The sequence below is a fragment of the Antennarius striatus genome, chromosome 9 (assembly GCF_040054535.1).
Source record: "Antennarius striatus isolate MH-2024 chromosome 9, ASM4005453v1, whole genome shotgun sequence".
NCBI classification, from domain to species: Eukaryota; Metazoa; Chordata; class Actinopteri; order Lophiiformes; family Antennariidae; genus Antennarius; species Antennarius striatus.
This window is the reverse complement of record NC_090784.1, coordinates 12,893,873-12,920,065: the sequence shown is the minus strand read 5'-3', so window position 1 is coordinate 12,920,065 and position 26,193 is coordinate 12,893,873. Positions and strand designations below refer to the sequence as shown.

Genomic DNA, 26,193 nt, shown 5'->3' with positions numbered 1-26,193 from the left:
TAATTCTGGGGACGGGGACTACACAAGCCAGACTGCTCCGACCAGTCAGCCCTTTTTTTAATATGTTGTTGATGCTGCAAATGAGATGAATGTGTTGAAGTGTGTTGTGGGAAAAAAATAAGTAAGTAAGTAAGTAAGTAAGTAAGTAAGTAAGTAAGTAAGTAAGTAAGTAAGTAAGTAAGTAAGTAAGTAAGTAAGTAAGTAAGTAAGTATGTAAGTAAGTAAGTAAGTAAGTAAGTAAGTAAGTAAGTAAATAAATAAATAAAAAAAAATATATATATATATTCCGATATATATATATAGATTATATATATATTCAGCACAAAATCCATTCATATATATATATATATATATATATATATATATATATATATATATATATATATATATATATATATATATATATATATAAATATGAATGAATGAATAAATAAATCCTATTGTGCTTTCAAACTGTTGATGGCTGATAGGAAAGTATTTACAACAACTGGACGACAGAGGGCGTAGTTTGGTGTAGCTACAAGAAACGTTGTGGAAGTGACTTGTTCTTATTTATCAGGTGTGACAAAAATAACCCAGAAAAAGCAGCAAGAACAAAAAGTCCACTTTTTAAATGCAAAATACTCTTTATTAATTTTTCTGTATAGGCTAGATGAAATCTAAATAGATGTCAAAGAATCTTTTGAACATTGCAAGAGGCAAATTTATATTTTAATAATATGTGCTATAAAATGGGTGGATGTTTAATAATTTCTTACAGTTTGTTGAAATACAGTAGTATTGAAAAATCAGGACCCAAAGTTCAAATAATTTCATTATGTATCACTCCATCTTTAGCTTTTGCTCTTGCAATCAGCCCGGACATTCATGTACACTTTCTCAGCTGTGAAGAGATGAGAGAAAAGGCAAAAAATAAATTTTAACTTTAATTTGAAAACTAAATCATGACTGATATCAATGAACAAAGAACCTAAACCCCGGAAAAAAAGTTTTAAAAAAAAAGGTTTACAAAAGCTGTGAAAGTTCAGAATAGCCTCTTCAGGAACAAATAATCTTCGTCAAACCTCCTCATCTATGCTGCATTGAGTGCAACACATTATGGATATAAAATCCACATAAACCATAATCAAATCAGCTCCTGTCACCTTTTTCTAACTTCTGACGTCGAAGGCTGGCATAGTGATAGGTGACGATGATGATAACAAGGGTCAGCAACAGATCTGCACAGATGATGCCAGCCATTGTCCCTGGTTCAATCCTGTAGCATGACACAGAGGCAACTGCAAACACAGGAAGACAGTCAACAGGCAAAGAGGAAGAGTGGGATGGAGGATGTGAGCTTAGAATGACTGGAAAATGTGATTCGTCACATGTCTAGCCTTGCAGTGTAGTTGTGTTGCTTGCTATTCTGATTTGTAACATGTACAAAACTGTATTGTGAAAATTGCAAATCGTACATACCTGCATGAACTCCAGCCAGGTCTTAGACAAAGAAAAAGACAAAGTTGAGAACATCAGCTCTTTATGCTATGAATGCAAGCTGTAACACTTTTGTCGGTGAAGTTTCCATCATGTGAAATGTTTGTGGTTTCATCTTCCTGTTCAAGACCACCCCAATATGTGTGTGTGTGTGTGTGTGTGTGTGTGTGTGTGTGTGTCTGCAACAAGGAAGAACGATGTAAAACATACTCACTGCAGAGAAAAAATAAGATGACAAAAAAATAGTTGCATGCCATCGTTAAATTGATCATCTCAGCAGGTCAGTGACGTGCTTCCTAAAAGACAAAAAGAGAACACAGTTTATCTGGAGCTACATGTGTTATAGCTGTTGAAATACATCCCGGAAACAACCCAACATTTTAAATTTCATCAGTGTGAAAGTTTAACTTATTTTTGAGACAGGCTTGACCTCATGCATACAAACATGAATCACTTTGTCTCACATAGAATCCTAAATTTCTACGTAGGCGTTTGAAATGGTAAAGCAAAATGGAAAATATGTATATTTAATTAAGATCGGCAAATTGCAGTCATGACACGAGTCTGCATTTGTAGTTTTACGAAACAAACCTTTCCATGGGTTTCAGTGAGGTTTATCTTCGATCTATGAAAGGTATTTGATGGGACAGACATGAAATCCATGAAAAAGATGAAATGTGGAAAAGAAAATTAGTGAGAGGGAGCATCATCATACCTGGTGTCACCATGCTGAGCTGCCCTCTGGATTCAGAAAAAGAGACAGAGAGAGAGAGAGAGAGAGAGAGACAGAGAGAGAGAGAGAGAGAGAGAGAGAGAGAGAGAGAGAGAGAGAGAGAGACAGAGAGACAGAGAGAGAGAGAGAGAGAGAGAGAGAGAGAGAGAGAGAGAGAGAGAGAGAGAGAGAGAGAGAGAGAGAGAGAGAGAGAGAGAGAGAGAGAGAGAGAGAGAGAGAGAGAGAGAGAGAGAGAGAGAGAGAGAGAGAGAGAGAGAGAGAGAGAGAGAGAGATGAAACCAATTTTTCGACTTCACTTTCAGGAGCTGACGTCACGTTTTGCTTCTTCCCCTGCTGAGCGGAAACTCTGCCTGCTGTCTCTGTCAGTACTAGAACTGATAGATTTTTATTTGACTGAAAACAGTTATTTTTAGAAGGACCTGAATTAATTGCAAGAGTTAAATGAACAATACACTTACGTGACAATTAGACACAACCTGAACCTCAGGACAGGTGAACCTTTGCCTTACTGTCTTTTTAAGGACTAAATAAATAAATTAATAAAATCTTGGTACACATTTTTTTCCAAGTTAGGGTGCTGTCTTTATTCCCTAAGTGGATAAAAGCTCTGAGTCAGGGGACAAATGACTGGATCACCTGCCTGTTCAGGGAGAGATCAGTTCAGAACTCAAACACATCAGAGTGCTTGAACTCTTAATTATTTTAAGCCATTTGTCAATGCAGGAAAATACGTATTTTAACAAATGAACTTTGACTTATCTTCACTTAGATAATCAACTTTGATTCCGTAATTATTAATTGATTTAGACTCTTTACAACAGCAGAGGGCGCTGTGTAGTTTCTGTTGCTAGCCTGCATCAATTCGGACTGTCGCGTCTGAGTCTGAATGCAGGTTGTGCACATCTTTGAGTGTGTGTTCGTGTGTGTGTGTGTGTGTGTGTGTGTGTGTGTGTGTGTGTGTGTGTTTATTGATAAATTGTCAATAAAAACCATATTGGTTGTTATGCAGGTGAACTGGAGCCATGAGTTCAAACTTAAAACCTGGCTAAAACACCATGCTCCATGGCTAAGACAGGGGAGAGCACCTGACATACAAACATTTTTTCCACAGTCTCAGAAAATATTAATTATGAGATTTTTTTTTTGCCCTGTGATTCCAAATGGGATGTTTTATTTGTTCTAAAGCGTAGATCAGAAGCTCATGCCAAGAGCTCATGTTTAGACATGTCTCATGTTAAGACACATGTCTAAACTGTTGTTAAGTTGTCCTGATGCTTGTTGGGGGATATTATGTTCGCGTAACTATTATCTATCTTCAAAGGAATGTATCCGACATAAAACCTTTGCCAAATCAAACATGTGAATCAAATCCAATACTTCCATACCAAATCAGTCGAGGCCTGAGTTAACAACGGCCACCATCGGTGCTGTTCACCTACAGGGTGTCGGTGGAAATTGGACTACTGTTGGTCAAAGAAGGAGAGGAGGAAAGTGTGTTCGTAGGATGAGAGACAAGAGGAACGCCAAGAGTATAGAACTGAGAGTAGGGACGATGAATGTTGGAAATATGACAGGAAAAGGTAGAGAGTTGGTTGACATGATGCAGAGGAGGAAGGTAGACATACTGTGTGTCCAGGAGACCAGGTGGAAAGGTAGCAAGACTAGAAGTTTAGAAGGAGGGTTCAAGTTGTTCTATCATGGTGTAGATGGGAAGAGAAATGGAGTAGGAGTTATCTTGAAGGAGGAGTTTGATAGGAATGTCCTGGAGTTAAAAAGAGAGTCAGATAGAGTGACGAGTCTGAAGCTAGAAATTGAAGGAGTGATGTTCATTGTTAGTGGGTATGCTCCACAGGTAGGATGTGAGCTGGAGGAGAAGAAAAAATTGTGGTTGGACTTTGATGAAGTGATGCAGAGCATACCTAGAAGTGAGAGAGTTGTCATTGGAGCAGACTTCAATGGACATGTTGGTGCAGGAAACAGAGGTGATGAGGAGGTGATGGGCAGGTTTGGTATCCAGGAGAGGAATGCAGATGGAACAGATGGTGGTTGACTTTGCAAAGAGGATGGAAACGGCTATAGTGAATACTTTCTTCCAGAAAACGCAGGAACAGAGGGTGACCTATAAGATCTATCTATCTATCTATCTATCTATCTATCTATCTATCTATCCATCTATCCATCCATCCATCCATCCATCCATCCATCCATCCATCCATCCATCCATCCATCCATCCATCTAGTGGTGTGTAGGATGACTCTGGTGGTGAGGAAGATGAAGAGGACAAAGACAGCAGAAGACGAAATGGTGGAAGCTGAAAAAGGAAGAGTGTTGCAGGACTTTTAGGAAGGAGTTAAGACAGGCTCTGGGTGGTCAGATGACTGGACAACTACAGCTAATGTGATCAGGGGGACAGGTAGGAGAGTACTTGGTATGTCATCTGTATCACTGTGAAATGTGACATTTAATGTAGGAATTTGGTTTGTATCGTGTTGTAATGGGAGAATTGTTGTTGATTCTGCAGACGGGAATTTTAGAAGCCAAATGGCCTCTACCTGTAAATCCTTTTTTTTTCTTTTTTGGATGTTGTTGATGTTGGAAAAGTGATGAAGGTGAAGTCTGCTGTAATAAACTTGTCCGGAAATAAATTAAAAATAAACAAACAAACAAACAAACAAACAAACAAACAAACAAACAAATAAATAAATAGTATTTCCTACTATTTTTTCTGTTATTTGCTGATTATTAATGGACATTAAATGTTTAATAATAATCATCACTTTGTTACACAATGATGTAAGAATGCTGTTGTGTCACTAGACAGGAAGTCGCTCAAATAAAAGTATTAGTACTTATGTAATGTGTTTTGCTTTATTTTAGAATTATTTTTATTATTACTATATCTTTTATTGAGAATAATACAGGTTACAGAGCTTCACTTTTATGTCATTTCATATCCTCGCAAAACACGTTGGACTGATTAGATGGATTAGTTTTCTGACCAACAGTGTTTTTATTCACAGAAGCACAATTCTATAAAGTACAGTTCTTACAAATCCTAATTATTAGTTCCATTTTGCATAAACACACATACTATATGTCATGTTAGAGACACAACATTCCCTTTCCAGCTGACCTTTATCATTTTGCATATTTATTTATTAAAATGTAAGTAAATGGTGACCTCATATCAACGCCAGCAAAGCTTCAAACACCTTAAAGTTGTATTTCATTACACCTGTGAAGAAAATGTTTGAAGCAATACTACTACTACTACTACTACTACTACTACTACTACTACTACTACTACTACTACTACTACTACTACTACTACTACTAATAATAATAATAATAAAAATAATAATAATAATAATATACAAACAAGAGCTATTGAATTTGCGCTTTCACTTATGTGAGAGAACTTTTTCCTTTTATACTTGTATTAGCTGTTCCCGTTTATCACACTTTCTCATATTCTGTTCAGTCGAATTTATCGAATCCGTGGTTTTGACATCACAGTGATGTGTGGCTTCCCCTCTGCTAGAGGGCGTGGACCACAGCTGTGGGGCGGTGATGGGGAACAACGTGCTCTGTGTGTACAAGACACAGCTATAAAACAACATGCAAGACAGCCTTCAGACAGACAGGTGGTCAAGAGGACGACTGGTTAAAGATTTCAAAGGAAAACCGTTTCTGACATGCACGTTGATAAATGTGAGTATATGTGCTTTTCATTATTTTATTAATGCACAATTAATGTGTGAGTTAGTGTCTTGTGTGTCTTCCAGTGTATTCTAAGTGAGTGCAGCTTTATACTTTAATGAATTGACATTAATGACGACAACTTAATTATTATTTTTAAATACAATACTTTAATAACACTAGATTTTCTTTTTCAACGCCTGCTTTTGATGAGTTTTTTAACATTGGACTGCATTTTCTAAATACCAACATGTGTTGTGGACCAAATCCCCTTCTTCTAGGGTCAACTTTGCTGGCACCTTCATGTATTTACCTCTTTCTCAATTTTCATTGAATGAGAACATAATTTGGGCAAATCCAAGACCCAAGACATTTGGGGATACCCTTATTCACCTCTGCTCCTGTCCGCATGTATTCAGTTCCTCTTTTCAATTAAAGCTAAGACACTCAAACCCTGTCACTTGATAGCTAAAGTTTATGTGACTCAAGCCTGAATGATTACATATTTTGTAGTGTCGGGTTGTTCAACCACATAAAGAGGAAATGGGCTTCTTTCTCTCTCTGCAGAGGGAACCAGAACAGAAAGGTTGTTGGAATCCCCAATCTCCCACGCACATGACTCATTGTCCAGGACTTTCCACAACTCCAAATTGAATGTAGCACAGAGTAGTCCAAAGCAGTGTGGGATGGTTATTATGAACCTTGTTCACTTCTAGTTTCTTTCAGCTGATGCATTGAGCTACCACCTGGAAATGCAGCTTTGTTGGTGCCAAATTAAAATAGGCTGGTTAGATGTTGTGGCATTACATCAATGTTAAAGAAACTAAAGGTGACCTTTTGTTCATAAGATCAGATGAGTCAGGATTGACTATATTATAGTAACACCTACTTAACTTGACAATGAAACTTTATGTCGCTGACAGACTGATTGCTTTATTCCCATAACCTTTCATTGTGGTGATACTTTTAAAGTGAGATAATGTCTGCAACACAAAGGTTTATTATTCAGGAAAGGTATTCACCAAGAAGTGACATTTGTTTCTCTTCAGACTGAAAAAAAAATTTCCCAATAAAAGTCTGAAAAGCCACATTTCTTCCTTAATTTGCCCGTTTTCTTTATTTCTAAGGGGAAAAATGTTTCATTGGTTAAAACCCACAGGTTTAAAAGATGAGAAAAAGAGACATTTAGGTGCAATAGAAAGCACAAGGCAACAACACGTGTGGAAGTGACGCAGAGACAGGAAGATGTGGTTTGCGTTTCTGTTAGCGTAATGGAGCGAGACAGGAAGATGTCATAGAAAATAAGCAGTGGCAATCCCATGTTAGATTTTCTTGTGAATTGGGTGTTTATGGCCACACCATCATGCTTTCCTCATGGAGGATATTTCTCAGAGCTTTATCTCTTCTGGTTCCACACGCAGGGTGGAAAGATCACTCTCTTTAACGTATGGGGTGGAGCTTTTGAGGAAACAACCTGTGTGGTCAAATCATATCGGCTGGAAACGTTTTTATTCATTATCTTTAATGGAAGCCGTGAAGAAACTGAGCAATCAGCAGCAGCATCCAACACTTTTATAATGTTTTCAGAAGAGCATTTCTCAGAATTGATGGTGTGTATCTTATTTTCTGTTCAACCAAGTTCTTGATATGATGGAAAGAATATGAGCTGCAGACATAGAGCAGATTTCTATACACACCATTGGCATCTGCTCTATTATGTATTAACTATTTATTGTCTGTCTACCATATTGTGATTCACATAGAAAGACTACGAAGAAATTAATTTTGTCTTTCTGTCAAAAGGGCATCGAAAGCAATCAATGTATTGATTGGTGCATTTATCACTTGAATTGCATTGATTTGTGAATCTAAATCTTAAACGCGAAACAATCTTTTCCTCAATCCTCTCCAGGGTCCTCACATTTGCATCTGTACTTTGTGTGGTTTGTGTTTTTGACTTTTCGTTACATAAGACATGATATTTGAGGGCGTCACCTCAGGTGTCACCTTGTGATTTGTCTGGTTTCATAAGTTTCTGTGTTTGATATCAGACCAAAGAATTAATCATTAACTGAAAAACTGGTCAGTGAAAAAATCTCTGTTTCATATTCATATTTCATATCTCTATCAAAAAATTATGAAAATATTTTCCCACTTGTTAACGTTTGATTTCAGCATCGAAAGAGAAGCCGTATTGCACTCTGCCCACAGTGAAGAAACTCTTGGAGCAGAAGAGAAAGCGTGAGACGTCCTTTGTGCTGCCCCCCTGCTGTACGGCCAGCACAAGTTCTGTTCCTGCAACTGCTGCTACTGTAAGATGGCATGGAGCGGATTAGCATCTCACTAAACATGATATCATTAACATAAAGACTTGTTCATGATTTATCTTTCTTCTTTCTTCCAGCAGTCTTCAACTGAACCATTTACCTGTGAAGGTAAAAGTGCAAAAAATCTATTTATGGTATTCTATATAATACTTATTGGAGATAAAAATGCACCACCCAGGTAGTACAGAAAATAATTTATTGTATCTTAAAACATAAAATAATTACATATTTTACTGAAATGTTTTAGTGGGATTGTGTTTAAAAATAGAACATAATTCGGCTTTTTTTAATTTAGTCATTGTCCGCCCTATTCTTTCTAGGTACATCTAGCAGCTATTCCAATATGGCCATGAGCTATGAGCAGTGGACTCCGGTTGTGGAGCCCTCCCCCAGTTACTACAACACTCACCCAGCATCCAGTGATGCTGCAGGCTGCAGCCTCCCTATAACATCTGAATACAGCGCACTGCAGCATGTCCAAGGATTTCGAGATGCAATACCTCAGACACATGTAAAGCAAATCCCTGACGCCTCGTCAATCTTACTGCACAATCTTGCTGGTGTTAATTCACATCCTGTGTTTTCTTGAGTAGGACAACCCACTGGCGGTGACAGATCTCTGCATGGCTTCATCTTGGTCCCTTCTGGCTCCCATTCAGACTGCACAGCAGGGTTTTGGTTCGCCAATGGATGTCTCTAAGCTGGAAGAGGCGAGGATGCTGGTTAGAGGAATGGACCAGAGCAGAGCCACCAGGCAGGATGAAGATGGAGACACGTAAGTGAAAGCGTGTGCTATGTGTTCAGCGTGTGATTTATATAAGTAAACATATTCCAGGCAAACGCAAGTTCTCATATTTTAGGGGAATATTTCAAGATTACAAAGATCTATGTATGTATGTCAGGTGCTCTTCCTTGTCTTAGCCATGGAGCATGGTGTTTTAGCCAGGTTTTAAGTTTGAACTCATGGCTCCAGTTCACCTGCATAACAACCAATATGGTTTTTATTGACAATTTACACACACACACACACACACACACACACACACACACACACACACACACACACACACACACACACACACACACACACACACACACACACACACACACACACACACACACACACACACACTACTGTGTGAGAATTTGGTCCGAAAAGCACACATTTTCTATACTTTCTTTATAATGTCACACGAGGAAGTTGAGTGAAAGTGCAAGAGAGCATGAAATATATGAAATTCCATCTGACTTTCATTCACAGTCTAAACTCAAAAGTGAGAGTCACATGTGCAGTTGAGCAATCCTAGAAGCATTAAGTAAATAAAGATGTCAGTGAGTCAGCCGGTCATGCTTACTGATTAGAAACTCAGATATATGCAGAAGGAGATTCGACTGTGACAGTAATCGATACAAATAATGAATGTGGGAGTTACCAAAACTTTTCAAGAAACAAACCAAAACTCTTATTCTGTTAGCATTCTGCACATCTACGCTGCCAAAGGGCTGAGGGAGTATTCCTTTGCTGCTGCAGAGAGGCTGAGAGATGTCGGAAAGCTTGATGTCAAAGAACACAAAGGAAAGGTATTTAAAAAAATACACATCTTTGAAATTTTTTGTCATCACAGCCGTAGGCACGGGATTGTTAAATCTCAGAATAAACTGTGTGTGCCTGTGCAGACTGCTTTGCTGGTGGGTGTGACGGCAAACCAGCCAGAGATCGTGCGAGACCTGCTTTCACTGGGAGCCGACATCAACGCCTGTGACGTTAAAGGACAAACCGCCCTTCATTTGGCAGCCCACTATGGCTTACCTGCAGTTCTGCAAGTAAATAATTAATCCAGTGTGATGATCACTGATTGCAACAAATCTAAAAAGCTAACACAGAGCAGACCTCAAAAGTCATTCTTTTCTTTCCGGCAGGCTATTCTCTCTAGCAGGCCAGATGTTGACCTGGAGGCTCGCAATTTTGAGGGTAATTGTACAAGTTTTAGATAAAGATATGAGTCATAAATTTGACAATTTGTCATTTGACAAAACATTAGTGCCATGATCTAAAAGTGTCTTCCTCTTCTTCGCCTCAGGTATGACTCCTCTGCACTCTGCAGCCATTTCTCACAGTGCCACCATGAAGGCGTTGTCCGGCAGTGGGATGTTGGACGTTTGTCTCCAGAACAGGGCTACAGAGAAGCTCTCCTGTGTACAGATGCTACTCAATACTGGGGCGTCTCTTCTGAGCCAGGTACTTACTTTCTAGATTTCTCATTGGCTGCTATGAGGAATATGAGGACTGACAAGCGAAGCAAATTAAGGAAAGAATCACAGGATTAGTGTCTGATGGGTTTGGTCATCATGTTGAAAAGCATCACATTTCAACATGTTGAAATTGTTGACCTTCAAAGACTATAGTGGGAGGGACCTGGTCTAACTAACTATGATGATGCCATAGTTCAGCAGCCAACACTCTCCTATCCCCTGAGTTTCCCTCATTGTTTGACACTTAAAAGTTTCGGGTCTGACTTTTTTCTTGTTTGTGGTTTAATTTTTTTTCCCATCACCTCCAATTCTCTAATTACAGGAAATCAAAAGTAGCAAGACTGTGCTGCACTTGGCTGTCAAGGAGGGGAATGTTGATTTGGTGCGCTATCTGCTGAGCATTCCCCTGCAGAATATGAAAGACTTTGTCAACCTGAAAGTGAGTCTCACGCTGACGCACACACACACACACACGTGGCACTGGATTTCAAGTATATGATGTTCAGACATGTGATTTTAAATCATCTGAGTCATGTTGCATTTTCCTTTTTTTGCTGTAGGCTCACGGTCACACGGCGTTACACATGGCAGCCGGTCTTCATGGTAACCCCCATCAGGAGGAGATCTTGCGTCTGCTGCTGAGCATAGGTGCCGATCCCAGCATCCGCAACCTGGAAAACAATCAGCCGGCTCACCTGCTGCAGAGTGGCCACCAGGGAGAGCAGGTGACTTCACCATCATCCGAAAAGTTACACAATTTAGTCCAGTGGTTTAAGCTTTCATCAAGGAAAATATAGTGTCCTCATTAATTTGTCTTTCATTTGCAGCTCAAGCTCATCCTGAAGAAACGGAGTGCTTCCTCTCGCCGACGTATAATGTCCTCACAGGACCAGGAATAAAATGAACCATTTGTAATCTTCACTTGAAGGGAATGATGAGTCTCATGTCTCCTCTGTTGATAAGGGGATTTATTGTTATGTGGTTTTGGGAGTCTCCAACCAATATGTTATTAATAACAAACCAGTTTGGTTTATTAATCTCCAGATGTAATTTACATTGAAGTAAACAAATGATGCTTTAATGCATTAAACTTTATTTAATGTAATGTAATAATGCAATGTACCTGTTTGCACTTGTGTTTAGGTGAATGATGTCATTACAAAATGTGATATATACATGAAGCCTCTTCACACAATGTTCCTGTCACTGCTAACAAATGGATATTTAATTTTTTAATTAGAGACAATTCAAGGTTTTTGTCAAAAATCTTTAATATTTTAAAATGAAAATCTCTCCAGGGAACATTCTCCTCATGGGCTGCACTCCCAAGTTATCGTTGATTTCTATGAAATCGTTTAAATAACCTCCAGGACAATGTCCCTGCAAGCTCTCTGACTCTCCTGTCAAAGGCCCCCTCATGGTATATTAATACATCAAGTGATGGTTTTGATCCCAGTCATCATGTGTTATGTTAAGAAAGCGTGTGTGCAGTGAGAATTTAACTTTCTGTATACATCGCACTAGCCTCAGGTTTGAATTATTTTCTTTAGGGAAAAACAAACTTTACTGTGTAAAACTATTGTTTATTTGAAGCTGATTATGACAAAGAATGTTCTTATCACAGAGACATTACCAACTGCGATGACTCATTGTTCATTTTATTCATGAATAAAATACAAGGACACTGTATCAAGAAATTTGCATTGAATTGTTTTTATGTTCAGAAAACAGCCCCACTTAGCCTATATTTCATTATGAGCATAAAAAACAATATCCTACTAGAAAGCTGCATCTAAATACCGTAGACTTCAGAGTTATTTATCACGCTCTACCCACATTTACCTCCATGGCAAAGAGTAAAAAGTGAAAGGAGGTCAGGTTCTGATTGTAATTGGAGTGATGAATATGGTTTGGGCTATTCCCCACTTATGTGTCATCTCTGCTTTCAGTCACATTAATTTCCCATGAAGCTCATAGTCAACATTCAAATCATCAAAATGTCATTCGCTCCTCATTTTTACATGAAATGTACTTTGGATTTTTTCAAGCAATAAAATTCTTAAATGTTATATTGATAATAATGAATAAAAATGAAATGTCTACCAATAGATCTCTGAAGAAAGAAAGACAGACAAACATATCTACAGTATATGTATTGTGAGTATGTGTGCATAAATATAACAATACTTTATTTCATTCCTTTCAAAGATAAACCTGTACGTAATTTTGAATGAAAAGACTTGGAGATATTTTTTCAGATTAAGAATCAATCATGCTTTTAATGTCATGTGTCACAAGAGTTAAACTTCAAGACAGACAGCAGTCATGGTTGGGAATATTTTCTACATTTCTTTGCTTAATATTTAGCAATCTAGAGGGTTAGGGTTAGGGTTAGGGTTAGGGTTAGGGTTAGGGTAGGGTTAGGGTTAGGGTTAGGGTAGGGTTAGGGTTAGGGTTAGGGTTAGGGTAGGGTTAGGGTTAGGGTTAGGGTTAGGGTTTAGGTATTTTCTTTATCTAATTTTCACAGAATTCACTGAGAGATTCAGTAAAACAGGGATAGAGAAACATGTTTCTTGATAATCCATATGGTATATTATGGTATATTAACCATAGTGGGAATGATCTGGGTGTGTGTGTGCTGGTATGACTTTTGTGACGATGTTCTATCCTTCAAGTCTGTCTTCAAGTGTTTTCTACACAGATTCCAGCGTTACTGCAGAAGAAAAAGTAAAAAAATCTATAGACAGAAAACAAATATTATTCAATTTAAACACAGTGACTGTGGACAGCGAGTGAACTTACAATCTTTCTTTGGTATTTGGGTGCCAGATGAGTCTGAACTGCCAACAGAAACACAGAAATTAGCTCATTTATCTTTTAAAATTCATCAAGTTTTATTCACTGACTGTGAAATAAAGTTTGAAAACTGTGGCCACAACTTGAGCCAGGTGTCGGATTTGATCAAGTGATCCATTGATTCACTGTTACTGTTGAAGCCACAGAGTTCTGAGGTAGAAGTAAACCAAAGTACAGCTTTTAGTGATGTTCAACCTGCAGCTCTAGCCTTTTTTCCTGTCTTGCCATACAAGCTGCATGCACTGAGTCTTTACACTGAACACTCACTACCAACACAGGAGAGTACATACATTGTAAAATTAAGAGCAAGCACTGAGACAAAGAGGACAGAAACACTACCCAAAGTGCTCTGTAAACTCTTCAATGTGTTGAAAGTGTGCTTTGGCTAATTTGTGCAGAACAGGGAAAGGGTAGAGGCATCCAGGCCATGGACCAGACAAATGCAGGAAACTCAGGTTTAATCAAAGACACTGGAAAAGTTTTTTCCACCATGGTTGAGCGTTTCCTTCAAGTCAAAATCAAACAGCATGCACAGGCAGATCATCCACTAAACCTTATACAACTCTTACTTGGGTGTGGATTTTACACATTTTGTGAATTTTTTACCTGTTTAAGGGATGATATATTAGTTACAAAGTAAAGGTGCCTATGTAAATGTGATAAAACTGCTGTATTCAAATGATCTGCATGAGAAGTTCTAGACTTACTCAGGGCTATTAAAATGCCAGAGACAAACATGACGACAGCAAGGATAACCCCTGTGGTCCGCAGTGTCTCATAATCTAGTAAAGACAAAACCAGACTTAAATTAACAAGCCTAATTGAGTTTCTGATGACAAATAAACCATAATGAAAGAAATGGTTTGTAAAACATCACACTTTGGTTTTGAAAATCAAATAGTATGGTGTAAATCTTACCATAATCAAAGTCACTTCTGTCTGGGAACATAACTTCTGGTGGGGGGAAAGGGAGAAAAAATTTAAATTGATAAAAATTGATAAATTGATGCAGCATTCAAAACCTAAAGAAGCTTAGGTGTCCTCAGCCTGCACTGAGATCAGCAGGGTTGGCAGCCCTTCAGATCTGCAGGCTTGGCTCTTTTCTATTTTTTTTTTTTAACAGTGAGGGGCGATCAATGCAGTACCTTTGCTCAGCAGAAAAAAAATGCAGCATGAAGAAGTGGGTTACAACCCAGTTGTAGAATAGATGAGTGTGACAGAAGTGGCAAAGAAAAAAGCCGGTATAGTATGATAACCAATGTAACATTACTTTGGAGCACAGAGACTACTGTTTGAGAGCAATGCATAAGGCTGTAAATTATGAACGTTCTGATTTTTTTTAAATGTAGTGATTCAGTTTGCAAAATAAGTCACTGGTTCCAGCTGTGCAGGGTTTTGATGATACAGGGCATCAGTAATGTGACTTGCTTTTTGCGGAACTCTCAAAAAGCACTTTACTTTACACTTTCATTATACATTTCTTAGCAGTGCTTTCTCCCCTTCTCACTGTTCAAAACGTGCATGTCCAGAGATGTTTGTTAATGCCAGAGATTATAAGAATTAAGTATGGGTGAACTTCCTTAGTTACAACATAGCACTGCAGTGACAATGCAGCACACAATTAACCATCACATTTATGGAGATATAACAAATAATCCAAAAATAACAATATTTTAATGCACATCAAAATATAAAAGAAGCAAATTGGTCAAACCTGTGGTCGCCATGTCTACACTGTAGAGATGCAGAAGAGCTCTGTCTGTATATTCCTCCTGGGTTGCAGCGGTTGAATATAAAAGGGAGAACATCCAGAACTGCTTCAGGCGTCTAACCCGGACAGGCGCCACCTGCTGGTCACACTGAACACTGCCGTCACAATGGTAATGGTAAGTACATGGATGGTGGTGTACTGGGGATAGTGGGTCACTACAGACTACAAATGTTACAATAGAGAGTGAACAACAAATTTATATTCAATACGAAATAGGTAAGATAAGAGCACCATACAGTTATGTGAAGTATATACACAATTTGTGTGTGTGAATATGGCAGCCTGGTGCACTGGGGAGCACTGTTGCCTCACAGCATGAAGTTCAATTTTTGGGACCTTTCTGTGTAACCCTAAACCTTACCTGTCTCTGGGTTCTACGACTTCCTAGTGAACTGGTGACTCTAAATTACTTATAGGTATGTGTGATTGGTTGTTTGACTGTCATGTGGCCCTGTGATAGGCTGGTAACTTGTCCCACTTGGGCACGCTCTAGCCCCACTGTGACCCTAAACCGGTTAAGCAGTGAAGAAAATGTATTCTACACATTTTAGGATTGGTGCCTGGGCTTTAAAATCCTGGCACTTTCTCATTTGTCTTTGCTTTTGTCTATTTTTACATGATATATGTATGAGCTTACCTACTAAGAATGCACCATTTTCTGTCTCATGTATCATCATCATGCTTTGCAGTAAGCCCACTTGTGCAGCTCCACAGAGAAAATATAGCCCACATGTGCTATTCTGATATTCACAGAGGTTGCCAGACTCACTTTGGTGCAAAATCCGCAGCCGGGTGGCACTATACACAGAGATAGCTTTCTTCGAGTGTTGCACAATACAGCACATAAATCATTGACACTGCTGCCTATACTTACTATGGATGTGTAACTGAAGTGACTGCAGCATCAGCAGGAGCATGTGTGCACTATAATAGAGGGTTGCCCACTGGTCTGTCTCTAGTAGTTGGGAAATAAATGAATAAAATAACAAAATGCTGACACAGAAATAAAATATTTTGTTCAAACATTTATTATTTGCAACAGTTTGAAAGTCAATAAAACAGCATACAAACAATCACACTATATTGCCATGATATAAATGGGTACATTATCTTTAACATTTATTGAGGTAAAAATGTTTAAAAAAAGAGAGGAAAAGTGATAATGACTTTGAAGGAAGCATCAAGGGTTCACAGAAACATAATGCTCAGTTGCGATCATGGTATTTGCTGCCATCCAATGGCAAGTGTCAGTAACACTGCAAGGATAAAGAGAGAAAGGAAGATTTTAGTCTGTTTCCGCTAATTTCCAGTCAACAGATTTACACATATTAGTTAAAAACTCACCCAGTGTCCAGTGCTCCTTGCCTGTCTACTTATCTGTAAGAACAGTAGAATAGGACTTCGTAAATGAACAAAAAAAAGAATCTATGTAATAGGCAATCAAGCCTGAAATTATTACCAGTGAAAGTAGAAACATATTTACCCCTTGGAACACCTGATTCCATATCAGCACCCCTGGACCTGAGCAAAACAAACAGGTATTTAATAAGTTCCTGCAACTGTCCAACTGCATGCAAAACCAGACAACATGTAGAGAGTGAAAATCACAAAATAACACAATCTTCCAGCATGTGTGACTCGTGACAAAGTAACACAAGCATCATTCTGTCATTGATCATAAAATCCTACCAGTGGATTTGGAATCACATTTACATCATTCTGGATCATCAGGTCCATAATATTCCTTGGATCCAGATAATACTGGCATGAGTTGTAGGATATTATTGTCTAAAGTTTGATTAAAAACTCTTGTAACTGTTCCATTGTCTTAATGATACAAAATCCACTAAAGAACATCTGGGTGTAAACAATGAACCAGATCACTACCAAAATGTAAGACTAGTTCTCAGGACATCCAAACCACTGAAAGAAAACCTAGTTTTAGATATTTTTTTTTTCAGTAACCTGAAACCAGGCAAACAAACCGGGGGAAATAAAATCTACTTGGTGAAGGTTATCAAAGGGACTTTTGCAGTGAAATATTTTAAAGCTGGAAACATAAGTTAAAAAAAGCATCACTTACTTGGACTTGTCATTGTTTGAACAGGTGCATTTCCGACCTGGTATGTTGAGGGGGAGGGGAGGACAAAATTAAAGATCACACAAGTTTGAAACCACAAAAAAGATTCATCCAAAATTCTAAAAAGAATGTATGCAATTATAGAAGTCACCATAACCCGAGTATGAAAATAGTAAGAGGTTGCAGACTTAATATGTACACAAACAGTCTTGAAAATATGCCTTATTGGAAGGAGATCAGAAATGTTCTTATATAATCCTAATCACAGCACAAACTCTGCTGCCCTGCTTTACCCAGTATACACAAGCCAGTGTGTTGAATAACTTCCAGCTAGTGGCATTTATGTTGCGCTAATCTACAAAACAGTCTTAAAGATGTAATCAAACATACAGAAGTCTACTAGGCCCACAGAGAAGTCTCTTGTATTTATATTACACACACGCACGCACTCACGCACGCACGCACCCACGCATGCACACACACACACACACACACACACACATATACAGTATACTGTATATAGAGAGAGTGATATGTGTTATAAACAAACAGACACACAGTGATATGTAGGTTAATGATATTTTAGACATGCCGGTAGAGTTAATGTGGTCAGCAAAATATCTGGAATACCCAAACCAGCATATGAAATGCATTCTGTTCACCGAGTGCTAAGAATAGAGGTTGACAGATGATCATTAATTCATCAAATTGCCACCAGGGGGCACAAAATCCATCTTTGTATTTTAACCGATGTCATTACAAGCAACTCATGTCCAGAGTTTGCTCTTTATGCTTTGTTTATTAATTCTTTTCCAGCGTCTACCCCACACATTCAGTGACACAAGTACTTCTCAAATCTTGGTTAACCACACGGATTCTCATTTTTCTCATTTGCTTAGAACTTACAAAGGCCTTACAAGCATATCAAGCTGGAGTACAGTGACATACTGTATGTCATTCTGCACGCAATACGAAGAATAGGTTTTTGGTGTTTCTCAAACAAGGTTGAAAACTGGAGTATAGATTTATTTTTATGCTTTTAAAATAAAAAGTTGGACAAAATATTACAGTAATTAATATTAGAGTATTAATATGTTGTTTTGGTAATGTCAGTTTGTTTCTGTTATCAAATGTTTTGATATTTAATTAACTTTACTTTCAGAACAAAGTGCCTAATACACAAACCAAATAAACTGAACCATTTAAGACCGAAACGAGAGTACAGCATTCGCTGTCTCCTTCCAAAACACAACACCTATCCTTGAGACTGCCATTGGGAATCCATGGTGGTTTTGGTGAATCAAAGCAGAGAGAAAGTGTGATCGAGTGCATGGGTTCCAACGAATTAGTTGCTGGTTGGTTCTAGTTTTAGGACTACCACTAGCAATACGGGCATGACTAGTAGACAGAAACCTTGGAAGGACACTGCAGGAGAAAAGGGATACTGTCTAAAGGGCAAATTGCTGTGATACTTGAATCACGGGTGTGGAGTGCAGGGAGTTTCAGCACGCCTCTCTTTAAGGCAGCACAAATCTGAAGGACTGTGAGGTCAGCCCACATATACAAGTAACACAGCATAATGATAATATAAGCATGGTACTTCAGTTGAGTACTAAAGGTAGACAAACACTTACTAACAATGAGGGCGATACCCATGATGAACAAAGCCACGGCAAATACCAGACCTCCAATTCGGAGTGTCTCATAGTCTGCAAAGAAAAACACACATTTTAACCCTCAGAACTGAATGGTTAAACGGAAACATTTAGAGATACAACATACCACCAGTTCAGAAGGCTTTGATGGCATTTATCCACATTTTAAACGAAGATCAACATGACAGAATTATTCTGCACCCACCACTGTTGATACTGGGGCTTAGCTTTTTCCTGATGCTGCAGTTACAAAAACAGTTAAGTGTTGTCTTGTTTAGCAGTTCTGGTCCCACTAAGAATGGAAAAGACATGTGTACCTAAAAGCAACACTCCCATGAGAGTGACTAATAACACAACGTCTGGAAGAAGAACAAGTATCAAACCAGACAGACTGTGAGGGACAGTATATAATGGTGACTTAACCCTACAGCATCAACTATAACGCTAACATTGCCTTCTGTTTCCTTGTTGTTACTTACATAAATACTACAACAGCTTTGTTTACATACATTAAGCATTTGCTCATCCACTTACAATGGTTTTTAAAAAATACACTGCAGGCAGAGGTATGGCAGCAAGGAACAAAGAGATTAAATAATAATAGATGTCCTTTCATGAAAACAAAGATGATTTCTAGTGTAGAAAATGGAAGATAGTGCATCATAGTTTCTCTTTCTGTTTTTGTGCAGGGCTTTCTTTGCTTATTCAACTTTTGTTTAATTGAAGTAAATTTAAAAAAGTATTTTTTTCCTCAGGTATTTTAGTTAGGGAAGCAAGACCTTGAGAAAGTAAAAGCAAACAGAATTTCACAACTAGAAAAAATCATAAAATCTTATTGCACTCCATCTTATTGGTGTTTTGTCCAAACCCCAGGCTGACAATATCTGCTCCAGCAATCGCCCCCCAATAAAGTAAAGGTGGCAGATGGGATTCAGGTCTCAATTAAGTATTCATTAAAGAACTGACATCTTCATTCTATATCAGTTTTGAGTCATTCTCTCAACACGTTGGTCAGGATTAAACGTATCTACAGAACGACAGACGGTCGTCCTTTGAGGATGACAGTTTTCTGTTGCTTCTAGATACCCAAGAGGCAAATGCCAACTTGGCCTCCCAGATGTTTCCTGTGTAGCATTCAATTGCTAAACACTCACCGTAATTAAAGGCGCTGTCATAGTCTAGCAGGAGAGAACAGAGAGGAGAAACAAATGAGATTTACCCACTGACAGACTTCATAGAGTGCTCATCACATGACAGCTAATAAGTAGTTTTAGGGGCATTTATCTTGTCATTAGCTACTTTGATGACAGCTCCAATTTATATGTCAGCCAAAAAAGAACATCTTATTTTTCTACGACTTTTTTCAGGTCTCTGTAAAAATAATACCTACCTTTGTCAGTATCTGCCGTAGATGCTGTGAAAAGAATAATAAAACATATTCATAAGATATTCACACAATGCTGCGGTGCACTGGCGTCGTGCCCGAAGTGTCCCCCCCCTCACGCCCTTTGCCAGCTGGGATAGGCTCCAGCTCCCCGTGACCCGCTACGGTGGATACAGTGGCGGTACATGAAGATGAATGAATGAATGAATGAATTCACACAATGGTCTAAGTACATGGCAGCAAAAAGCAGCATTAATGGTGATGGAGTGACATCACACTCCAAAGGTTAGAAAGTATCAAAACTCAACATGTATTTCTTTAACTAAAGTGTTTCAGATTTAAATAATGTGACAGTAATAATCCTTATATAAAAATGAAAGTGGGACTGGCTTTAAAGTATCAACCCCTCCAACAGTTTGTCGTCATAATGAGGCCATCAAACATACTTCAGCTTGCCTAATAATGATGGATGTGGATATGAGTAAATTACCTTTCTTTAACGAATACAACTGGTACATTTGGAAATCATGTTACTAATTATTAAATTGATCATTGACCTTTTTTTAACAGTCAGTGTAGATTTTTAGGACTTCCCATTGCATTGGATTTATTAGAAATGTTTTGACATCAGAAAGAATCATATGATCCTCATACTACTGGAATCAATAGCAGTTCAATGCTTCAACAGATAGTTATTTGACTGCGTTCAGTACATGAGCAAAACTAGCAGGACTATTTTGCATTTAAAATGCTGCTTACAGTGTGAATATTTTTATATGACACATTTGAAAAATTCTTCATTGCTGCAGAGTAGTAAAATATTTATGTAACCTCCAATGTGCTCCTCACAAACACTGTCAGTTTATTATACGAACTGATGTTGGCGTTTTTAATTATTCTTGTCATTTTTAGGTCGCTGAACACAAAAAATGGTGATTAACCTTGTTATTGAATACAGTTCACTTTGAATTAAAAGATTTGTGCACAAAATGAATGCAGTCTAACATGTTTTTCCTCTTGGGAGAAGAGAGGTTACAGAGCAGAGGGGTGTGTGTTTTCCACAGCCCTAACAGTTCACAGAATAACACAGAAACTGAGACAGTAGATCAACAAAGGTACGCTGAGGGGAATCATGAAGACTGGCAACTTCCGTTGCAAATTTGTTGGCACAGAATGGGATTTTACTGGAAATTCTACTTATTAAGACCAACTGGTTCACTATCAAAGAAGTAGTATGGCTACTCTGAATAGTTCAAAACGCTCATAATATTGACTTTTCAAATTCTAGAATATTTTATATCATGACTTCTTACTACCAACCCAAATATGACTCCTGTAGCACCAATGGAAGTTTGTAAACTGAAAGTTTAGAAATTTTTCTGGCACCCATAAAGGAATCCAGTACTTGAAAGATGATGTTCAATAAAGTCTGACATGAACTAAAACAAGTGAGTAAGATACAAGAACCCTGAGCTCAATACACTCCTCATCTCTCTCCAGAGTAAGCATTAACTTTGACCTCATTATGAAGCAGTAAATACTGATGTTAGACTCTTCCCCAATCAGACAAAATATATTTGCCCATAATGACGCTGACAGGCCTTGAAAATAACATCTGACTCTTCACAGAACCAAGTGTCAGAGAAGATAACAAAACCTTTAACGTAGGCACATCGGCTTAACATCAAGCTCAGCTGAAGGCATGCAGCACGCAGAGAAAAACGAACCACAGCCCAGGAGCTCCATTAACATTGGAAACCTTGGCAAGAGTCTGAATTTATGACTTTTATATCCGCAGGACGAATAAATATTTACACAATTCTGATATGGCCTTTTGTAAAAGTAAAACATTGACATGAAATTATTTAAAGTGGAAAATATCTGATGTAAATTGTATTGGAAGTGATATAGTGATATCAATATTATACACTAATGCTAATAGTAAGCCAAGGCATTTTATACATATTTGAGTAAAAATAGCGCATGGCAAGCAGTAGGGAAAAGAAAAAAGTTGGGCATGCATTGCCAGCGAACACTTGCGGACACGAAACTTACCAAACACTTCCCTGCCAAATGCTGATCCTGTTATACAGACACATCAGCTTGTTTAACACTGAGAAACTTTTAACAAAACTAAAGCTATGTGAAAGTAGCAACTGAATACTAACATACTGTAGCTCGGTTGGAAAGAGGAAAATAAGTTCAGTAAGAAAAAACAGCTCACCGAGTGCAGGAGTCAGCCAGGAGCTGAACGCCACCAACACCACGAGATCCATTGTACCTTCAGATAAACAAAATAATGTTAATTTAGGGTACATACACAGTAATACATGTCCTAATCCAATCATGAGGCCATGCACTCACATTTTGGTATGACTGATGCAATAGTTAATGCTTCCATTTCTATTAAACCCGGCATGAAATACTTGGTTTCATGGCTTTCCTGTCATGGTTCCATTTTTTTTCTTCTTTTTTTTGTCTGCATGTATTCTCATAGTTTAACCCCATAAAAGGGGGTCAACTTTTTGTGAGATCAATTCTAGTTTTAGTCTTACAGCAAAATCTTTTATATATTTTAATGCGTGCATGTGACCATCACCGGTCCTCTCTGGGAACTATGTTGTCAGTCTTCATTAGAATTTCTTATTGTGAGCCAGAGGAGGAAGTGCTGCACCTTTGTGTGTTAATATGGAAACAAGACAGAGTGGGAAAACAAACAGGGTAGCGGATAGGCAGGCAGTGCTGTTAGAGTGGAAGAGGTTTGAGCTGTTTCATTATTTCTCACAACTGATACCTTAATAACAATGTTAGAAAACACCAGATTAGTGGAGGTCCTGAGAGTATAGAATAGGCCACCAGAGGAAAACAGTACAGAAGGAAGATAGAAGATATGAGATTGTGATGTCTGAAGGGAGACTCATCCCCTTCTGACGGGACCCAAAGGTTCTCAACAATTGGACTTGACAGAAGCTGGTAAGTCCTAAACCAACATGCATGTGTGATGGAAACCTACGCCCAGAGAGGCTACCAGAACCCAACCCAGCAGGGCCAGGCTAGCAGAGTACACCCAACCCACGGGCAGCCAGGAGTATCCAGAAGCCATCACCTGAAGAGCCACTAGGGGCGCCGAGAACCATGTAGACCCAGAGACCAGAGGAGGCAGTGGCCGCCACCGCCAGGGCTCCCAGGGTCATGGGGTAAGGAGGCCCCCCACCCCACCCCACCCTCATCTGCCATGTCTACATCCTGCCCAACCCCCCACCCCCAGGAGACAAGAAGGCACCCCGCAGCCCATGGAGCCAGCCACAGGGACCAGCCCAAACCCCAGCACACAGCAAAAAAACCCGGACCATCGGCCACCAACCGCCAGCCCCTGGTCAACAGTGGCAGCCCGACACAATGGTCCATTTTATGGAACCTTTTTCAAATTATGCCTCAGAAATCTTGATCTGAGTCAAGCCAAAGTCAAGTTAAATTTGTAACAATGGAGATGACACATTTACAAATAATGAAAGGTCCTGCAGAGCAAAAAGCATCACTTCAATACTTTTTGGAGAAATTTTGTTGATAAAACATAAAAACCCAAAACACAAACAGAAGGATAGAACTCTTTCGTATAACCCCCTTCACACTTTGCACGTGGTGGCAGTAATAACTCAGGAAACATTTCAAACTGCTTTCCTAACACAGAGATGCATTCCTTATACAGTGCAACTGACATCTAAAACCTCTTTGAGCGACCAGTAAGGCTTAGTCAGAGAGACTGGTTGTTTTCCACATCTCATTGGCAAAGGATGCTTTCATGTGATGAGTCTTTGTAAAAGGTAAACTGAAATTCACCGGAGTGCTGCTCCACTGAGACCATGCCTAGTAGGGACAAAAATTCCATTTTGGCGTGACACATAACAGGATCACATATACGGGTCAAAATGATATGGTGTTGTGACTCTGAGGGGGTCTATTTCAGGCTCAGGGCATGAGGCTTAGCAGTGGAGCAGTTCGAGGCCAGGAGGGTATTGAGTTGCATGTAATCTTCAGTCTGTGGGTTTGGATCTATTTTACTGGGTCTAGTTTAGAGGACAAATCTCTTAGGACTATTTTTCTGTTTACATATTATCTAGGACATTCTCTTAGATTCTTTTACAGACTAACACTCCACAATCAGGCTCATGATCTGGCTCAAGACTTGAAGAATGTCCAGAATGTCAAGCCATGATCAAACAGCATGGTAGCGGTCGAGTTGCTCTCTTCTAAACCGCTTTATTTCATTAAAATCCAGACTCGTGACAACCAAAATGTACTGCAGGTACACACACTTCTACTGTGAAGATCTGAATCATGGAAAAAGTATTTTGCTTTGCTATGTTAGCAGAGGCATGGTATCCCTCCCTGGCCAAAAGCACTGCTGTAGACTCAGGCATGCAGTGGAGGCTGACTGGGTTAGGGTTATGTTTAGGTCAGGTTTAATGAAACATGCTGAGTCATTCTGACAACAGTTGCATGGGCAATTTGTAATTTTTATTTATTTTTAAAGAGAATGTTTACATTGACCCTTAGCGAGGTGTGACGTCAAGCGAAGTCCCCTGTTTAATATAAGACAAAAGAGCCATTGATATCTGGCTTGAAGGTTCATTGAAGGTGGACCACCAGTTTTATACAGTGGTCCTGCTATATTGTTGTTTACCACAACACAGGTAAAATAACTTTAAATAGCAAATGCTTTAGTCTGTGATTTACACAGAAATCCGAGCACCATTAAACTCCATACCGCTTCATATGGCGTGGAATTTTCCAGCCAGCCTCGCACCGCGCAAAGCAATAAAAAAACTTCCGAAGCTACATTCTATAAACAGAATGTTGACTTTTAATGTAAAAAAAAAAAGAAAAAAAAGAAAGAAATCACGCTGGGTTTATGGATCGTAATTTGTAGGAGCAACATAGTCAGAAGACTCTGAACGCAGGCTCATGAGTATTATTAAGTTGGGGGTTGGAGGCGGTGTTTGGGAAACGGGCACAAACAAATCTGCAGACAAAAAAAAACTGTGCACGACGAGATGAGTTCAGCTTGCGGACTTCTAAACCACAATCCCCAATCATAATCATATGGAAAACTTATTTGTACAAATGCATTCATTCCACACACACACACTTCTGCCTTTTTAAAGAAATGAACTTACCTCCTGTCTGCCTCCTGAGAACTCTACAGTGACTTTAAGTGTCTCCGCCCAATGAGGAGAACTTTTGGAAAGTACTACTTAAAAAAATAAAGCAAAAAAAACAAAACAAAACCCAAAACAAACTTGTTTACTTCAGTTAAGGTAACAGATGTGAAATGCAAAACTGTCTTCTAAACGCTGCAGCAATAAAATAAAATTAATAGATTAAATGAAATAAGTGGTGAGTGTTGTGTTCTGTGGAAGTCTTCAGCACTCGGGTATCCCGTGTGTGTCTGAGCCTCCTTGGTCTCGTCTCAGGAACACGGTGTGTTTGTGTGTGTGTGTGTGTGTGTGTGCGTGCGTGCGTGCGTGTGTGTGTGTGTGTGTGTGTCTGTGTGTGTGCGTATGTGCGTGTGTGTGTGGGGCGGGGGCATTTGAGGCGAGCGCAAATTGTCTGATCTGGTCTGCTCCCAGCCTTTAAAATAAACATGATTTCCTAATGTGCTGTAACTGAAGCCCCCCCCCAACCTCCACCCCCACCACCCCATCTCCATCTCAATCTCCACGTCCATCTCTCAAACACACACACAGCCAAATATAACAGAGACAGACAGCATCACACAGTGAGCTGATTGGGCTCTGGAGCGCTGCTCAACGCAGTGGAGTGAAGACACCCCCATTGCTGAACTTTCACGGCCGCTGCAGTCTGTCTCTGTCGCTGAGAAGTTTTTCTTGCAGCAATGTGAAAACTGTCACCTCAAGGTCTCTCCCACACCACACTGCCAGATTTAACCCGTGT

The 26,193-nt window shown here is 39.0% G+C and overlaps 3 protein-coding genes across 9 annotated transcripts; 1 reads left to right on the top strand and 2 right to left on the bottom strand.

Moving 5' to 3' along the window:
• Positions 1–621: 621 nt before the first annotated feature.
• hcst (hematopoietic cell signal transducer) lies at positions 622–2,236 on the bottom strand. 2 transcript variants are annotated; one of them, XM_068324383.1, is made up of 6 exons: positions 2,195–2,219; positions 2,071–2,104; positions 1,694–1,775; positions 1,462–1,482; positions 1,146–1,280; positions 622–883 (listed from the first exon to the last, which is right to left on the bottom strand). In XM_068324383.1, the coding sequence occupies exons 3-6, from the start codon at positions 1,749–1,751 to the stop codon at positions 834–836; spliced, it is 264 nt and encodes an 87-aa protein (XP_068180484.1). In that variant the 5' UTR covers positions 1,752–1,775; positions 2,071–2,104; positions 2,195–2,219; the 3' UTR covers positions 622–833. The 2 variants fall into 2 exon arrangements, with proteins under 2 accessions (XP_068180484.1, XP_068180483.1); XM_068324382.1 differs by lacking the exon at positions 2,071–2,104 and having other exon boundaries at positions 2,195–2,236.
• A 3,583-nt stretch (positions 2,237–5,819) lies between these two features.
• On the top strand, positions 5,820–12,024 carry LOC137601303 (NF-kappa-B inhibitor delta). Of its 3 annotated transcripts, none has more exons than XM_068323443.1 (12): positions 5,820–5,924; positions 8,088–8,224; positions 8,320–8,347; positions 8,560–8,750; positions 8,833–9,014; positions 9,715–9,820; positions 9,917–10,063; positions 10,160–10,211; positions 10,321–10,478; positions 10,815–10,931; positions 11,053–11,217; positions 11,320–12,024. In XM_068323443.1, the coding sequence occupies exons 1-12, from the start codon at positions 5,909–5,911 to the stop codon at positions 11,389–11,391; spliced, it is 1,371 nt and encodes a 456-aa protein (XP_068179544.1). In that variant the 5' UTR covers positions 5,820–5,908; the 3' UTR covers positions 11,392–12,024. The 3 variants fall into 3 exon arrangements, with proteins under 3 accessions (XP_068179544.1, XP_068179543.1, XP_068179545.1); XM_068323442.1 differs by having other exon boundaries at positions 8,317–8,347; XM_068323444.1 differs by lacking the exon at positions 5,820–5,924 and adding an exon at positions 7,180–7,522 and having other exon boundaries at positions 8,317–8,347.
• Positions 12,025–16,124: 4,100 nt separating this feature from the next.
• Positions 16,125–25,705, bottom strand: LOC137601304 (FXYD domain-containing ion transport regulator 6-like). Of its 4 annotated transcripts, none has more exons than XM_068323447.1 (10): positions 25,416–25,704; positions 22,463–22,519; positions 22,294–22,320; positions 20,245–20,268; positions 20,009–20,032; positions 18,834–18,908; positions 17,203–17,239; positions 16,603–16,640; positions 16,464–16,496; positions 16,125–16,375 (listed from the first exon to the last, which is right to left on the bottom strand). In XM_068323447.1, exons 2-9 carry the CDS (start codon positions 22,512–22,514, stop codon positions 16,489–16,491), a joined length of 285 nt encoding a protein of 94 aa, XP_068179548.1. In that variant the 5' UTR covers positions 22,515–22,519; positions 25,416–25,704; the 3' UTR covers positions 16,125–16,375; positions 16,464–16,488. The 4 variants fall into 4 exon arrangements, with proteins under 4 accessions (XP_068179548.1, XP_068179546.1, XP_068179549.1 ...); XM_068323445.1 differs by lacking the exon at positions 25,416–25,704 and adding an exon at positions 22,603–23,439; XM_068323448.1 differs by lacking the exon at positions 22,294–22,320 and having other exon boundaries at positions 25,416–25,705.
• Between the last annotated feature and the right edge of the window lie 488 nt (positions 25,706–26,193).

Coding starts and splice junctions, on each gene's coding strand:
- hcst (XM_068324382.1), bottom strand. CDS start 1,751: ATGATCAATTTAACGATGGCATGCAACTATTTTTTTGTCATCTTATTT. Junction 1,281..1,461: donor CCTGGCTGGAGTTCATGCAG/GTATGTACGATT, acceptor CTGTGTTTGCAG/TTGCCTCTGTGTCATGCTAC. Junction 884..1,145: donor ACGTCAGAAGTTAGAAAAAG/GTGACAGGAGCT, acceptor ATCTCTTCACAG/CTGAGAAAGTGTACATGAAT.
- LOC137601303 (XM_068323442.1), top strand. Junction 10,479..10,814: donor GGGCGTCTCTTCTGAGCCAG/GTACTTACTTTC, acceptor CTCTAATTACAG/GAAATCAAAAGTAGCAAGAC. Junction 10,932..11,052: donor AAGACTTTGTCAACCTGAAA/GTGAGTCTCACG, acceptor TTTTTGCTGTAG/GCTCACGGTCACACGGCGTT.
- LOC137601304 (XM_068323445.1), bottom strand. CDS start 22,657: ATGCCGGGTTTAATAGAAATGGAAGCATTAACTATTGCATCAGTCATA. Junction 22,321..22,462: donor CTGGCTGACTCCTGCACTCG/GTGAGCTGTTTT, acceptor TCTGTATAACAG/GATCAGCATTTGGCAGGGAA. Junction 20,269..22,293: donor ATTTGGCAGGGAAGTGTTTG/GTAAGTTTCGTG, acceptor TTCTTTTCACAG/CATCTACGGCAGATACTGAC.